Here is a 14794-nt window from a genome sequence, read left to right as displayed (position 1 = left end):
CATCCTGGCTAACACGGTGAAACCCCGTCTGTACTAAAAAATACAAAAAACTAGCCAGGCGAGGTGGTGGGCGCCTGTAGTCCCAGCTACTCGGGAGGCTGAGGCAGGAGAATGGCATAAACCCGGGAGGCGAAGCTTGCAGTGAGCTGAGATCCGGCCACTGCACTCCAGCCTGGGCGACAGAGCGAGACTCCGTCTCAAAAAAAAAAAAAAGTTACATCTGGTCAGACACCGTGGCTCATGCCTGTAATCCCAGCACTTCAGGAGGCCAAGGTGGGAGCGTTGCTTGAACCCAAAAGTTCAAGAGTTCAAGACCAGCCTCAGCAACATAGCAAGGCAAGTCCGTTTTTTTTTTTTTGTTTTTTTTTTTGAGACAGAGTCTCGCTCTGTCACCCAGGCTGGAGTGCAGTGGCACGATCTCAGCTCACTGCAACCTCCGCCTCCCAAGTTCAAGCGATTCTCCTGCCTTAGCCACCTGAGTAGCTGGGATTACAGGTGTGTGTCACCACATCCGGCTAATTTTTGTATTTTTAGTAGAGACCGGGTTTTGCCATATTAGCCAGGCTGGTCTCGAACTCCTGATCTCAGATGATTCGCCTGCCTTGGCCTCCCAAAGTGTTGGGATTACAGGCATAAGCCACCACACCCAGCTGCTGACTCTATTCTAAAAGAAAAAATTTTTTGGCCAGGCACGGTGGCTCACACCTGTAATCCCAGCACTTTGGGAGGCTGAGGTGGGGGGATCACAAGGTCAGGAGTTCGAGACCAGCCTGACCAACATGTTGAAAACCCGTCTCTACGAAAAATACAAAAATTAGCTGGGCATGGTGGTGCGTGCCTGTAATCCCAGCTACTTGGGAGGCTGAGGCAGGAGAATCACTTGAACTTGGGAGGCAGAGGTTGCAGTGAGCCGAGATCGCACCACTGCACTCCAGCCTGGGAAACAGACTGAGACTCTGTGTCAAAAAAAAAAAAAAAAATTGTTTTTAAAGTTACATCTGGCCAAGCGCGGTGGCTTACGCCTGTAATACCAGCACTTTGGGAGGCCAAGGTGGGCGGATCACGAGGTCAGGAGATCGATACCATCTTGGCTAACACGGTGAAACCCCGTCTCTACTAAAAATACAAAGGAAATTAGCCGGGTGTGGTGGCGGGCGCCTGTAGTCCCAGCTACTCAGAAGGCTGAGGCAGGAGAATGGTGTGAACCCAGGAGGCGGAGCTTGCAGTGAGCCAAGATCGCATCACTGCCCTCCAACCTGGGCAACAGAGCGAGACCCTGTCTCAAAAAAACAAAAAAAAGTTACATCTGATCTTCTTTTATTTATTTTTCTCTTTTTCACTATTGAGATGAGGTCTATGATCCCGCCTTGGCCTCCCAAAGTGCTGGAATTACCGATGTAAGCCACCATGCCTGGCCTCTTTTTTGTTGTTATTTGAGACAGAGTCTCACTCTGTTGTGCTGTCACAGCTCACTGCAGCCTCGAACTCCTGAGCTCAAGCAATCCTCGCGCCTCAGCCTCCTGAGTAGCTGGGACTATAGGCGCTTGCCACCACTGATCTCGTCCCACCTCCACTCAAAGCCCTCCAGCTGCTTCCAGCTCAGAGTAAATGCCCAGGCCCTCTGCAAAGCCACCTCCCACTGCCAACGGGCTTTCTCTCCATCCCACTGTGAGACACACTGACCATCACATCAACAAACCGGCAGACGGTTTTTGCTTTTATTGGTCAAGAATTCTTTACAAAACCCACACACACACGTCCACACACACACGATGCCTGCCCTGCTGCGGTCACTCTGGCCCTGGTGTCTCCTGGGATCAGGCCCTCCTGGCCTCCCCCAGGGGAAACCATCCTGCAGCCCCTCTAGGTTAGCAGTGAAGGATCCCAGAGAGGGAACCTCCTTTTCTGCTTCTCTGCTCAGGAACAGAGGTCTGTGCCCCACCTGTGGGGGAGCAGGTGCAGGTGACAGAGAAATAGTATCCTCATTTTCCCACTACTGAACCCCCAGAGTTGCCAGCCTGGGCCCCCAATGTCACAGCTGCCAAGGCCTGGGGTCATCTGCTGATTGAACCTTCCCCATCCCCATTTTGCACATTGAAACATAGAGGTCCAAAGATGGGGGACGAGTCACCCAAGATCATGGTGCTGGAGCACAGTGGCAGAGCAGGGATGGGGACTCCGCTCCTCTTGGCCTCCAGGAGGTGGGAAGTGTGAAACCTGGACCCGGCTCGACCCCTCCCCCCTCAGGGAAGGGCAGAGCCAGGGCCTGGGGCATGAAGAGAGTGCCCAGAGATGATCCCTGGAACCCGTGCCCAGGGAAAGTGGCCCCCAGGGCAGCTGAGTGAGCAGCAGGGTCTGGCCAGGACTATAAAGGTTTGCCAAGGGTGCCCTCTGTGACTGCCCGCGTGGCTTGCTCAGGGATGCGGCCCGGGTCAGTCAGGATACTGGTAGATGTGCCCAGCTGGCGTAGGGAGTTCAGGACAGCTGGGTGGGAGACAGAGAGAGAGAGAGACACCTCCTGGGGTCAGGGCCCTACCCTTGGATGCTGGAACCAAAGGGATAGGGGGAGGTACTAGTTGGCAAGACTGTCACCCGCTCCTAGAACCTCTGTCTACAGGCATCTGGTGGCCAGAGAACCATCTGGGGGATGGGGGGTGGCCACAACCCTAGGCTGTGTTGAAGGCAAGCTGGATGTGGGGTCTAAGCAGGGCGGAACACTCCCTCCACCCCGGAGGCTGGAACCCTCTAGCAGGCAGGGAGATGGTGCACATACTTGGCCGGAGAGCGGGCAGAGAGCAGTACTGGTCCAGCCAGGCCAGTGAGGTCTGGCGGAGGGTGTGCACGCTTGCCGTGGACACCATCCCGTTGAAGGACTCGAACAGAGGCCGGATGAGGATGCTGAACTGGGCCCAGGTCAAGGAGCTGCCTGTGGTCCAGTTGGTACCCCCACCCCACGTGGATCCCTGATGCCCAGTTCAAACCAGGGGAAGAAAGGGCCTGGACAGTGTCTAACCTTGAACCCCAACGACTCCTGCTGCAGCTGCTACTTTTTTTTTTGACAGAGTCTCACTCTGCCACCCAGGCTGGAGTGTAGTGGCGCAATCTCGGCTCACTGCAACCTCCACCTCCCAGGTTCAAGCTGTTCTCCTGCCTCAGCCTCCAGAGTAGCTGGGATTACAGGCACATGCCACCATGCCCGGCTAATGTTTGTATTTTTAGTTGACACGGGGTTTTGCCATGTTGGCCAGGCTGGTCTTGAACTCCTGGCCTCAAGTGATCCACCTGCCTCAGCCTCCCAAAGTACTGGGATGACAGGTGTGAGCCACTGCTTCTGGCTTGCAGTCCCTACTTCTGTACTGCCAAGACCTTCCCAGCACCCTGCCTCTCAGTCCCCTCCTCCTTGCCCCTCCACCACCCTTACTCTGGGCTGAACCATCCCTCATCCCTGAACTTCCTCCCTGGGCTCAGTCAAGAACTTGATCCCTGGGCCAGATGAGGGAGTGGATTCCAAGTCTTCTTTAGGCGTCACTCCAGAGTTCAGGTTCTCCCAAACTGCCCTCGGGGCTTCCTGAGGTCAGGGCCAAGGCTCCCCTTCCTCAAAGACTCCTCCCTCCAGTTTCCCTCTCTGCTCCCAGCCACCCATCCCTGGGCAATTCTGCTGACCAAGATGGCCAGGACATGGAAGCAAGGGGCATAACAAGAGCCTGTCACCTGGGAGCAGCTCTGAGCCTGCCTGGCCTGGAGAGATAGGCCTCCCATCTCAGGCACAGCCTGGTCTCACCCTGCCACAGCCCCTGCAGCCCCCCAGCCACGGGCTCGAGGGAGGATACCACCCAGAATTTCCAGTTGTGCAGCGTACGGGTTCGGACGTAGTCATCAAACATGTCTCGCATCTGGTCAAAACGCTGGTGTGTGATGGGTACCCCTGTGGCGGGCAGCTGCTGCTGGCACAGGCTGAGGGCAGGGCAGGGGTCAGGAGCTGGGGGTCAGGCGGCATGGTCCCGGGTCCCAGCACCCGCCTGGACCCTGCCTACTTAATGGCGGCATTGAGCTCCTCAATCTCGTCCCGCAGCTGCTGGGCCTCCTCCTGCAAGCCCGCGCGCTCCTGCTGTAGCATAAGGATGTACTCGGCTGTCTTCTGCAGTGTGGTAGCTTTGCTGACCTGCAGACACCATCGGGGGGCTCAGGCAGGTGCTAGAGGCTGCACCCTGGAACCCACTGGGGCACTGGGAGGGGAGGAGGCAAGAGTGTCTGGGGCACTCCCCTGCAATTGAGTTTTGGGTGGGGGTGTCCAGAAAGGGGCCCCGTGGTTCTGGGGATGCCAGCCTGGGTCCGGGGCTCACCTTGAGGCTGGGCTGGGCACTGAGTGTGCTCACAAGCCCATGAAGGGTGTCAAACCCCAGCTTGATGTTAAAGCGTCTCTTCTGTTCCGCGGAGATGTGTGTGATGCGCCGGTTCTCGGTCTCGGGGAGCAGAGAGTCGGGTGAGCCTAGGAAGGAGCCCGGGAGGGTCTGGGGGTAGCAAACCGATCTTGGGGTGGGGGGATGGTGCCCACCTTGTTGCTGTCTGGACGGCCCCGGCTGAGGATGGGTTGCGGAGGAGAGACGCGGACGCTCAGAGTCCCAGGGCCTGGCATGGAGCTGAGGTCCCCTGACAGCCGCCGCTCACTGCCTGTGGTAGGAACAGACAGACCCACAGAAAGACTGACCCCGGGGAAAGAGTCCCCATTACCCCCTTCCTCTCATCCTGGCACCAAACCCAGTCCCCTTCTTCTTCCTCCTCTTCCCCTCCTCCCTTAGATTCCCCCAATCCCCGCAACCCCTCTCTTTACCGCTGAGCGCTGGGGGTGAGAGCCGCTCCGCTTTGGGGACAAGCAGGGGTCTGGAAGGGGCCAATGTGGCCGGGCCTGGAGGTGGCCGGGGCGGTGTAGGGGCCGGGGTCGGGGGAAGGAATGTGCAGGAGAATTCAGGGACTGTCTCCTGCTGGGGTGGAGAAAGGCGGAGAGTTGGGGTGAAGGCCGTGGGCACAACCCCACCGCCCAGTGCCTGAGATCTTACCGGGGACCCTGGGGACCGGAGGAGGGTGCTGGATACAAGTGGTGGCTCCAGGGCTTGCTCCGGCTTGGCTGTGCACAGGCAGAACCATGAGGCCGCTGGGGCTGGTCCACCCCCGGCATCTTTCAAGACCCCATCCTGCCCCTCCCGAGTCCACACCCCTTTTAGGTACAGGGCCCATGTCCCTCATTCCTCACCACTCTGTCCCTTGAACTGGACCTGTCCCTTCACCGTCATCTTCTGCTCCCATAACCCCGTCCTCCCCACCTCCTGGCTTCCCTCCCCAGGCTTTCCTCTCCCTGTTGCTGGCCCTCCCGTCTCACCTGCTGTCAGCAGCTGTGTGAGGCAGGGGTTGTTACTCCCCACAGTGGTGGGGGGACTGGCAGTGGCAGGGGCTAAGGTAGGGGGACTGGCTTTCTGTCCCCTAGGGGATGGGGCGGGGGGCTTGCCTCTGGGCACGGAGAAGCAAGGCCCAAAGGCAGGCTCTGAATACCCCGAGGGTAGAAGCTCTATGGGGAAGGGGGTGGGGGCTGGGCTGGGGACAGACTGCGGGGTGGGTGGGAAGGCTGCAGGAGCAGGCAGCGGAGACACTCCTGGGGCAGGAGGGACAGTGGGGAAGGGAAACCTGGGAGAGAAGAGAGGCTCTTCCTGCAGCAAAGCAGTGGGTGGCGCCATGGGAGGGAAGGGAGGTGGGGGGCAGGGCTCCAAGCCTGGCACCTTGGCAGGGGGAGGGTAATGCAGCAGAGGTGGGGGTACAGAAGGGGGTGGGAGCCGGGGCTTGGGGTCTTCAGGAAGGAGGAAATCAGAGCTCAGGAAGGCGCTGGAGTCCAAGGGACCAGGGCAGCTGTTCCGAGCCTGGTTGGGGGGACAGACAGACACTCAGACAGCAGGGAAAATAGCTGCCCCTGGCAGCCATCTGGGCTTCCCCTGCCCTGCCGTGCCCTGGCTGAGTGCTGGACTGCGCCCTGGGGAGAGATAGGAGAAATGAGCCCTGCCTTCCAGCACACACAGGTGTACGTACAAACACAGGGAAGCAGGGAAATTATAATGAGAGGAGGGAGTAGCGTACATCTATGCAAAAAGCAGGAAGAGTGGAGCATCAATCTTCCTGCCCATCCATTTGTCTCCCAAGTAACTTATCCATCCATCCACTAACTTGTCCACCAATCCATCCACCAACCAACCCACCCATCCGTTCATCATCCATCCATCCACTGTCCACCAATCCATCCACCAACCAACCCACCCATCCCTTCATCATCCATCCATCCATCCACTAACTTGTCCACCAATCCATCCACTAACCAACCCACCCATCCAATCATCATCCATTCATCCATCCACTAACTTGTCCACCAATCCATCCACTAACCAACCCACCCATCCAATCATCATCTATCCATCCATCCACTAACTTGCCCACCGATCCATCCACTAACCAACCCACCCATCTATTCAATTGTCCATCTACTAATTCATCCATCTTCCATCCATTCACCTATTTATTTATCAGTCTATGAAGTAGCTCATCTACCATTCCCTCCACCAGCCCACCAGATATTAAGGCATTAATGAATTCATCCAACCATCTATACTTCCTTCATTCATCCACCAACCTATCCATAATCCATCCATCCATCCATTCATTTATCCATCCATCCACCATCTATATACATTTACCAGTCACTTAACCACCCATCAGCCCATTCACTGACCCATTAAACTACTCATCTATGTATCCATCCACCAGCCCATCCATCCAACCAACCACTCACCCACCCATATATCCACCAACCCATGTGTGCCTCCACTGCTGTATAAGATGCCTCTGTCCATTCACCAAAACACCCATTCTTCTGCTCACTGGCTCATTCATTCAGTCACTGACTCACTCATTGGACAACCATTCACTGAATGCTGTTATGTGCCTGAGGCGCATTAGGTATAGAGAATGCAGTGGTGAGCAAAACATAGCCCTTCTAGTAAGGAGCTCACTTTCTGGTGGAGGAGAGACACTCCTCAACAACCAACTAGAATTAGCACCCGAAAAGTCTGATGATGGAGGGAAAAGGCCTATAACAAAGCAGCAGGAAGCAACATCTGAATTGCACCTGGGGACTGGGCGCAGTGACTCACACCTGTAATCCCAGCACTTTGGGAGGCCAAGGTGGGCAGACTCCTGAGGTCAGGAGTTCGAGACCAACCTGGCCAACATGGTGAAACCCCATCTCTACTAAAAACACAAAAATAACCTGGAAATCTCTCTTTTTTTTTTTTTTTTTTTTTTTTTTTTTTGAGAAGGAGTCTCGCTCTGTTGCCCAGGCTGGAGTGCAGTGGCACAATCTCGGCTCACTGCAAGCTCCACCTCCCAGGTTCACGCCATTCTCCTGCCTCAGCTGGGACTACAGGCACCCGCCAGCATGCCCAGCTAATTTTTTTTTTTTTTTTGTATTTTTAGTAGAGACGTGGTTTCACCATGTTAGCCAGGATGGTCTCAATCTCCTGACCTTGTGATCCACCCGCCTTGGCCTCCCAAAGTGCTGGGATTACAGGCGTGAACCACCGCACCTGGCCTGGAAATCTCTTGAACACAGGAGGTGGAGGTTGCAGTGAGCCGAGATTGTGCCACTGCACTCAAGCCTAGGCGACAGAGTGAGACTCCATCTCAAAAAAAAAAAAAAAAAAAAAAAGAATTGCACTCAGGAATTCATGAACCAAAATGGTAGATTCACAGTTTCCTAAACATCCATGCTCAGCTTTCTGCCTCGAAGCTTTTGTTCCTGCTGCTCTCCCATCTGGCTTGACCTCAGCCAGTCCCTTCTGTCCAAAGCTGACCTATTCTCTGAGGCCCAGGAACTCCCCTTCTCCAGGAAGACTTCCACAAGCAACTGGCCCTTGGTGGAGCCCACTCCAGGGTCTCCACGCCCTTAGCTTTCTCCCATGACTGTTTTGTCCAGTTCTGCTTCATGGGGTCCCTCCCAGAGGGCAGAGATGGGGTCTTTCTTCCCCTCCAATCTCCAAGCAGCAAGCCGGACACTCAGGGAGTGTCTGATACCTCCTGGACATGAACAGGGCAGGACCAGCTCTCAAGTGAGCTACATAGGGTTGGACGGGGTGGGGTGAGCTCACCTGCAGACGGCTGTGTCCAGAGAGGTGGGTCATGGCCGAGGAAGCCGGGGGCACCTCCAGGCCCAGGGTCCCACTGCTGAAGAGGGAGTCAACCACGGGGCTGAAGTTGGGGGGCTCTGGGAAGTTTGAAGGCATGGGTGGCTGTGGGGGGCGGGAGTTGGTAAAGAAATCTGTAATTCAGACACACAGGGCAACAGCAATTAGGGCTGGAGCTATGGCTGGGTAACAGCCGGGAGGAGAGTAGCCTGTCCCCAGCCTTGGTGGGTAGGGATGTGGGGGCTGGCGGGTGGGTGGTGGGGGGTCCCTTCCACAGGAGATTGTGAAACTGGGAGGGTTTCTGTCTCGATCAGGGGAAGCAGCAACCGTCTTGGGTGGAATGAGCCTGGGTGGGAGACAGCAGGGGACTGTGGGTGTGAACGGGGACCCCAGGAAGCAGCCCCCTCCCCTCCCCAGCCCCAGGCTTAGCTCAGGAAGTCCCCCTCCCCACCCCCTGGTGACTCCCCTTCCCTGATCTGCTGGGGGTACAGAAAGGGGGTGCCCAGAGAGAGTGCCAGGGTCGGAAAGGGGTGTGGTGCGAGGGGAGGAGGCCTGGGATGGGAGGGGCCCCAGGGTGGCAGAAGTTCAAGAGGGTGAGTTGGAGATGAGAGGGAACACGAAGTCATTGGTTCTGGGACGAGCTTGGTTTGTGGGAAGGTCAGCAGGTGGAGCCTAGGAGTTGGGTGAAGAGTGAAATGCGGCAGGAGGGGCTAAGGCTGGGCTCTGAGTGGGGTGGGGGGGAGAGGAGCCTAAGATTGGGCTCCGAGTGGGGTGAGGGGGAGAGGGGACTAAGGGTGGGCTCCGAGTGGGGTGGGGGGGGGGGAGAGGGGCCTAAGGGTGGGCTCCAAGTGGGGTGGGGGGGAGGGGGGCCTAAGGGTGGGCTCTAAGTGAGGTGTGGGCAAGAGGGAGATAAGGGTGGGCTCTAAGTGGGGTGTGGGCAAGAGGGGGATAAGGGTGGGATCTGAGTGGTGTAGGGATGAAGGGGGGCCTAAGGGTGGGCTCCGAGTGGGGTTGGCGCGAGGGGTCTGGGAAGCCTGCGAGAGCTGGAGGAGAGAGCAGCGGATTGTTTGGGGTGCGGGTTGTGTAAGTCCTGGGCTATTCTGGTTTTGGGAAGCAGCTGGCCACGGCCTGACCACATCCCGGGCCTGGACGCCGCCCGCCCACCCGCTCCCTTCCGGGCACCTTTCTCTGACCCTGACCAGCCTGTGATCTGTGCCAGCTCCCGAGGCTTCCTAGTCTGGGCAGATCTGACCCCACTGGGACAGCTCCCCACAGGCCTGGGTGGGCCCCAGCTCCCCGCTTTTTCCCTCCAACCCCCTGCCAGGAGAGCTGCTCAAGTCTGCCTCCCAGGAGCCACCTCCAAGGAGACCAGGAGTCAGTTAGATAATGTCACCCCAAACCCAGAACCCACTTGGGGGGTCAAGTGTGTGTGTGTGTGTGTGTGTGTGTGTGTGTGTGTCTTCACCCCCAACCCCATCCCCCAGAGACAGGGTCATGCTATGTTGCCAGGGCTGGTCTCAAACTCCTGGCCTCAAGCCATCCTCCTGCCTCAGCCTCCTAAAGTGCTGGGATTATAATGAGCCTGTGTGGGAGATGGCAGGGGACTGTGGGTGTGAACAGGGACCCCAGGAAGCAGCCCCTCCCCACGCAGCACCAGGCTTAGCTCAGGAACCCCCCTCCCCACCCCCGGCGGCTCCCATTCCCCGATCCGCTGGTATAGAAAGGAGGTGCCCAGAGAGTGCCAGGGTGAGAAAGGGGTGCAGGGCGAGGGGAGGAGGTCAGCCACTGTGCCCTGCTGTCACCCAGGCTGGAGTGCAGCAGCGCGATCTCAGCTCACTGCAACCTCCGCCTCCCGGGTTCAAACGATTCTCATGCCTCGCCTTCCTGAGTAGCTGGGAGTACAGGCATGCACCACCACGCCCAGCTAATTTTTGTATTTTTCAGCAAAAACGGGGTTTTGCCATGTTGCCCAGACTAGTCTCAAACTCCTGAGCTCAAGCGATCCTCCAGCCTTGGCCTCCTAAAGTGCTGGGATGACAGGAGTGAGTCACCGCGCCCGGCCCTGTGTGTCATAAGTGGCTCTGCTTTGCAGGAGGGTGTAGGGCCTGTATGTTGCAGTGGCTGAACCCTCAAGTCTCAGCATGGGGTCTGCATGCAGCCTGTCTGCCCCCTGGGTGTCTGTCGCTCCGTCTGAGGCCATGTGAACCTGTCTTGCCGTGATAGCATGCTGCATGTGCGTCTGCTTGGTGCCTGTCTGCGCGTCTAACCCCGTGGTGAAACGGTGTCTTCGTGCTGTCCTGCTGCCTTTCTTTCTCTCTCTCTGTTTCTTTCTCTCTCTCTCTCTCTCTCTCTTTCTTTCATTCTTTTTTTTTTTTTTCTTTTTGATATGGAGTCTCGCTCTGTAGCCCAGGCTGGGGTGCAGTGGCGCGATCTCGGCTCACTGCAACCTCTGCCTCCTGGTTTCAAACGATTCTCCTTGCCTCGGCCTCCTGAGTAGCTGGGATTATAGGTGCCCCTGCTGCCTTTCTTTAAAAGGGGGACCACGCTGAGTGCAATGGCTCACACCTGTAATCCCAGCACTTTGGGAGGCTGAGGTGGACAGATCACCTGAGGTCAGGAGTTCGAGACCAACCTGGCCAATGTGGTGAAACCCTGTTTTTACTAAAAAAAAAAAAAAAAAAAATACAAAAATGAGTCGGGTGTGGTGGTGGGCGCCTATAGTCCCAGCTACTCTGGAGGCTGAGACAGGAGAATTGCTTGAACCCGGGAGGTGGAGGTTGCAGTGAGCCAAGATCATGCCACTGCACTCCAGCCTGGGTGACAGACCAAGACTCTGTCTCAAAAAAAAGGGGGACCAGGTGGGAGATGGCGAGTGGTCACTGCTGCTCCCCCATCTCCCAGGTCCACAGATCCTGTCACTAGGCCCCCGAGGCCCTGGCTCTAGAATCAGCCTCACGCTTTGCCTGGCCCCGGGCCGCTGAGGGCCTAGGGCTCCTCCCTGCTCACAGCTGCAGCCCATTCCCTGGGGCCCGGGCAGGCGTCATGGCGCAGCAAGCCCCTCTCATCCCTGAGTCACCAGCCACCCCCTTACCATCGCTGCCCAGGCCTGTCTCAAGAATCCACCCTGCCTTGAGAGAAGATTCTTCCCAGCCCAAGCTGCTCCCCAGGGCCCAAGTCCCTCCCTAGCCTCTGTCCCCTCCATGGACCTGACCTGCCATCCCCTCCCTGAGCTCCTCTGCCTCTGGCTGCCTCCCTGAGCCCCCCTCACCAAGCCTCCTGCCTCCATAGAGTTCTGGTCCCCTCCCTGGGTTTCCAGCTGGGCCTCCCCCGTGGGAGGCTCTTGGGGGCAACGAGAGCTGCTGTCTTGGTGGTACCAGTGCGCTCTGCCCTCTGGGTACACGGGATGTTTGATATGAGAGGGCCACACAAGCCACCTCCTCTGTGTGGCCCACACTTGTCCCCCCACGCACCAGCAGCCCCCCGGGTCTGCCAGAAATAGCCTCCTAGCCCCAGTCCCTGCTGGTCTTGCCCAGACCCCAGGTGGGGGTGGCTGGGCTCCTACCTGTGGCCGGGCGCTGTGTGCCCAGACAGGGCCGCTGCCCTCCCAGGCTGGCCTGCTCCCAGGGCACTGCCATGCACACTTCTGCCCCCGGGCAGCCCCCACCCCCGCCCAGGGCTGGAGCAGGGGTGGGGGTGGTTCCTCATTCCCTAGTCCCCGCCCCATAGGCCTCCACCTCTTGATTGACAGGCCCAGGATCCCGTGGGGAAGGAATTAGGAGGTCACTAAGACGAAGCCTTTATCCCAGGGACCCTCTTGCTGTCCCCGGGGGCTTCAGTGAGATGGGCTGAGCCTGGATATTCTACTTGGCCTGCACATAGCTCCGGGGACCCCTAAATGTGTGGCTATCAGCAATAACCTGCAAGACCTACGGCTGAGTGAGGAAGGCCACTTGGAAAGTCAGTTGTGAAAACAGAGACAATTTCCACATGTGCTTCCACCGACAGGAGCATCTCTGGGAGGACACTGAAGAATCAGTAACTTGGTGGCCCTGGGGTCAGGAGAGGGAGACAGGGACACTCACGACTTATAAAAATTGCTTTAGGCCAGGCATGGTGGCTCACACCCGTAATCCCAGCACTTTGGGAGGCTGAGATGGGAGGATCACTTGAGGTCAGGAGTTCAAGACCAGCCTGGCTAACATGGCAAAACCCCCTCTCTACTAAAAATACAAAAATTAGCTGGGCATGGTGGCATGAGCCTGTAATCCCAGCTACTCGGGAGGCTGAGGCACAAGAATTGCTTGAACCTGGGAGGCAGAGGTTGCAGTGAGCCAAGATGGAGCCATTACACTCCAGCCTGGGTGACAGAGTAAGACTCTGTCTCAAGGAAAAAAAAAAAAAAAGCTTTACAAGATATGATGCCTGGGATTTTCTTTAAAATAACACACTGGGCATGGTGGCACACACCTGTAATCCCAGCACTTTGGGAGGCTGAGGTGGGAGGATCTCTTGAGCCCAGGAGTTCTAGACCAGCCTGGACAATACAGGGAGGCCCTGTCTCTTCAAAAAATAAAAAAAAAAAAAAATTAGCCAGGCATAGGGGTGCTTGCCTGTGGTCTCAGCTACTCGGGAGGCTGTGGTGGGAGGATCACTTGAGCCTGGGAGGTTGAGGCTGCAGTGAGCTGTGATTGTGCCACTGCACTCCAGCCTGGGCAACAGAGTGAGACTCCTCAAAAAAAGAAAAGAGAAAAATAAAAGAAGATGACTGGCTAAGAGTTGATAAGTCGATGACGTCAGTGATGGTGACTTGGGAGTTTTTTTGCTGAACTACTTTCTCTACTAGTGTGTGCATGGTTGAAATGTCCTCTAGTAAATAGTTTTATTTTTTATTGTTTTTTTGAGATGGAGTCTTGCTCTGTTGCCCAGACTGGAATGGCATGATCTTGGCTCACTGCAAGCTCCGCCTCCCAGGTTCATGCCATTCTTCTGCCTTAGCCTCCCTGGTAGCTGGGACTACAGGCGCCCACCACCACACCTGGCTAATTTTTTTTGTATTTTAGTAGAGACGGGGTTTCACCGTGTTAGCCAGGATGGTCTTGATCTCCTGACCTCGTGATCTGCCTGCCTCGGCCTCCCAAAGTGCTGGGATTATAGGCGTGAGCCACCACACCCAGTCTTTTTTATTTTTATTTTTATTTTTGAGACAGTCTTGCTCTGTTGCCCAGGCTGGAGTGCTGTGGCACAATCTTAGCTCACTGCAACCTCCGCCTCCCAGGTTCAAGCGATTCTCCTGCCTCAGCCTCCTGAGTAGCTGGGATCATAGGCACCTGCCACCACGCCCGGCTAATTTTGGTATTTTTAGTAGAGACGGGGTTTCACCATGTTGGTCAGGTTGGTCTCGAACTCCTGGCATAGGTGATCCGCCCGACTCGGCCTCCCAAAAGTGCTGGGATTACTGGTGTGAGCCACCACACCCGGCCTAGCAAACAGTTTTAAAATGCATTGTGTGAAAAATAAATAGACCCAAATAACTCAAAGTTCTCTCCCCTGAGAGGGTCCCGGCATTCACTGCTTTCTTGGGAGCCTCTGGTACCCTGGCCAGGTACTGTCTTGGGCCCTGCCCTCACTGGAGGCCACACCAGCTGTACAAAAGGAGACCAGGAAGACCCCTCAGAAACCACCCAGACCTTCCAGGCACAGTGGCTCATGCCTGTAATCCCAGCACTTTGGGAGGCCAAGGCAAGAGGATGGCTTGAGCTCCGGAGTTTGGGACCAGCCTGGGCAACACGGTGAAACCCCATCTCTACCAAAAATAAAAAAAAAAAAAAAAAAAAAAAAAAAAAAAAAAAAAAAAAATTAGCCAGGTGTGCTGGTGCACACCTGTAGTCCCAGCTACTCGGGAGGCTGAGGTGGAAGGATCACTTGAGTCTGGGAGGCAAGAGGTTAGCATCACTGCACTCTAACCTGGGTGACAGAGTCAGACACCATCTCAAAAGAAAAAAAAAAAAAACCACCCAGACTATCTGCTCCCCCAGAGGGGCCTGGGATAGGCTCATCGGCCTTTCTCACAGTGACCCTGCCCGTCCACCCCACTTAGGGAGGGGCTCGCCCCACCTGAGATGTCCATGAAGTCATCCAGGCTTGGCTGCAGTGGCGTCAGGTCCGGCTGGATCATGTCAGCATTGCCGACGTAGGCTAGAGGCAGCAGTGGTGACATCAGCAGTAGCAGGCAGGGAGGAGTGGGGGTCTCCACCCCCATCCCCAGCCATCCCTCCCTTGGCCTCCTGGAATCTCACAGGCCTTCACCCCTCTCCCCTGCCCCTTCTCAGACCCTCACCATCCTCAGGCGGCAGCTGCAGGGGCGAAGGGCCAGACTGAGTCATGGTGAAGAGAGTGTCCGAGATGTCGGACAAAAAGCAATTGAGGTCCAGGAGCTGCCGCCCACCCGGCTCCTCCTCTGGGTCCCCCAGCAGCACGGGGACCACACTGGAGAAGAGCTGTTTGCACCATTGCTCCGGCGGCGGCCACCCGCCTTCCGCCTAGGGAGACAGAGCCGTCAGCAGCCGCTGAAGAGC

At 56.7% G+C, this 14794-nt stretch overlaps 1 protein-coding gene across 2 annotated transcripts in view; it reads right to left on the bottom strand.

The window, feature by feature from the left end:
• Positions 1-1704: 1704 nt before the first annotated feature.
• MLXIPL (MLX interacting protein like) overlaps positions 1705-14794 on the bottom strand; it is a 33429-nt gene continuing 20339 nt past the window's right edge. Inside the window, exons 6-17 of one of the 2 annotated variants that reach the window (XM_037990497.2) lie at positions 14557-14758; positions 14334-14414; positions 8184-8353; positions 5378-5909; positions 5058-5125; positions 4832-4982; positions 4556-4671; positions 4344-4463; positions 4035-4162; positions 3831-3954; positions 2774-2903; positions 1705-2484 (exon numbers count right to left, since the gene is read on the bottom strand). In XM_037990497.2, the coding sequence (XP_037846425.2) occupies positions 2366-2484; positions 2774-2903; positions 3831-3954; positions 4035-4162; positions 4344-4463; positions 4556-4671; positions 4832-4982; positions 5058-5125; positions 5378-5909; positions 8184-8353; positions 14334-14414; positions 14557-14758 (1941 nt within the window). In that variant the 3' untranslated portion in view covers positions 1705-2365. The remainder of the gene's footprint in view (positions 2485-2773; positions 2904-3830; positions 3955-4034; positions 4163-4343; positions 4464-4555; positions 4672-4831; positions 4983-5057; positions 5126-5377; positions 5910-8183; positions 8354-14333; positions 14415-14556; positions 14759-14794) is intronic. The other variant, XM_037990498.2, reaches the window with a different exon arrangement.

Source organism: Chlorocebus sabaeus, chromosome 28, assembly GCF_047675955.1.
Source record: "Chlorocebus sabaeus isolate Y175 chromosome 28, mChlSab1.0.hap1, whole genome shotgun sequence".
NCBI classification, from domain to species: Eukaryota; Metazoa; Chordata; class Mammalia; order Primates; family Cercopithecidae; genus Chlorocebus; species Chlorocebus sabaeus.
This window is presented reverse-complemented; position numbering and strand designations above follow the sequence as displayed.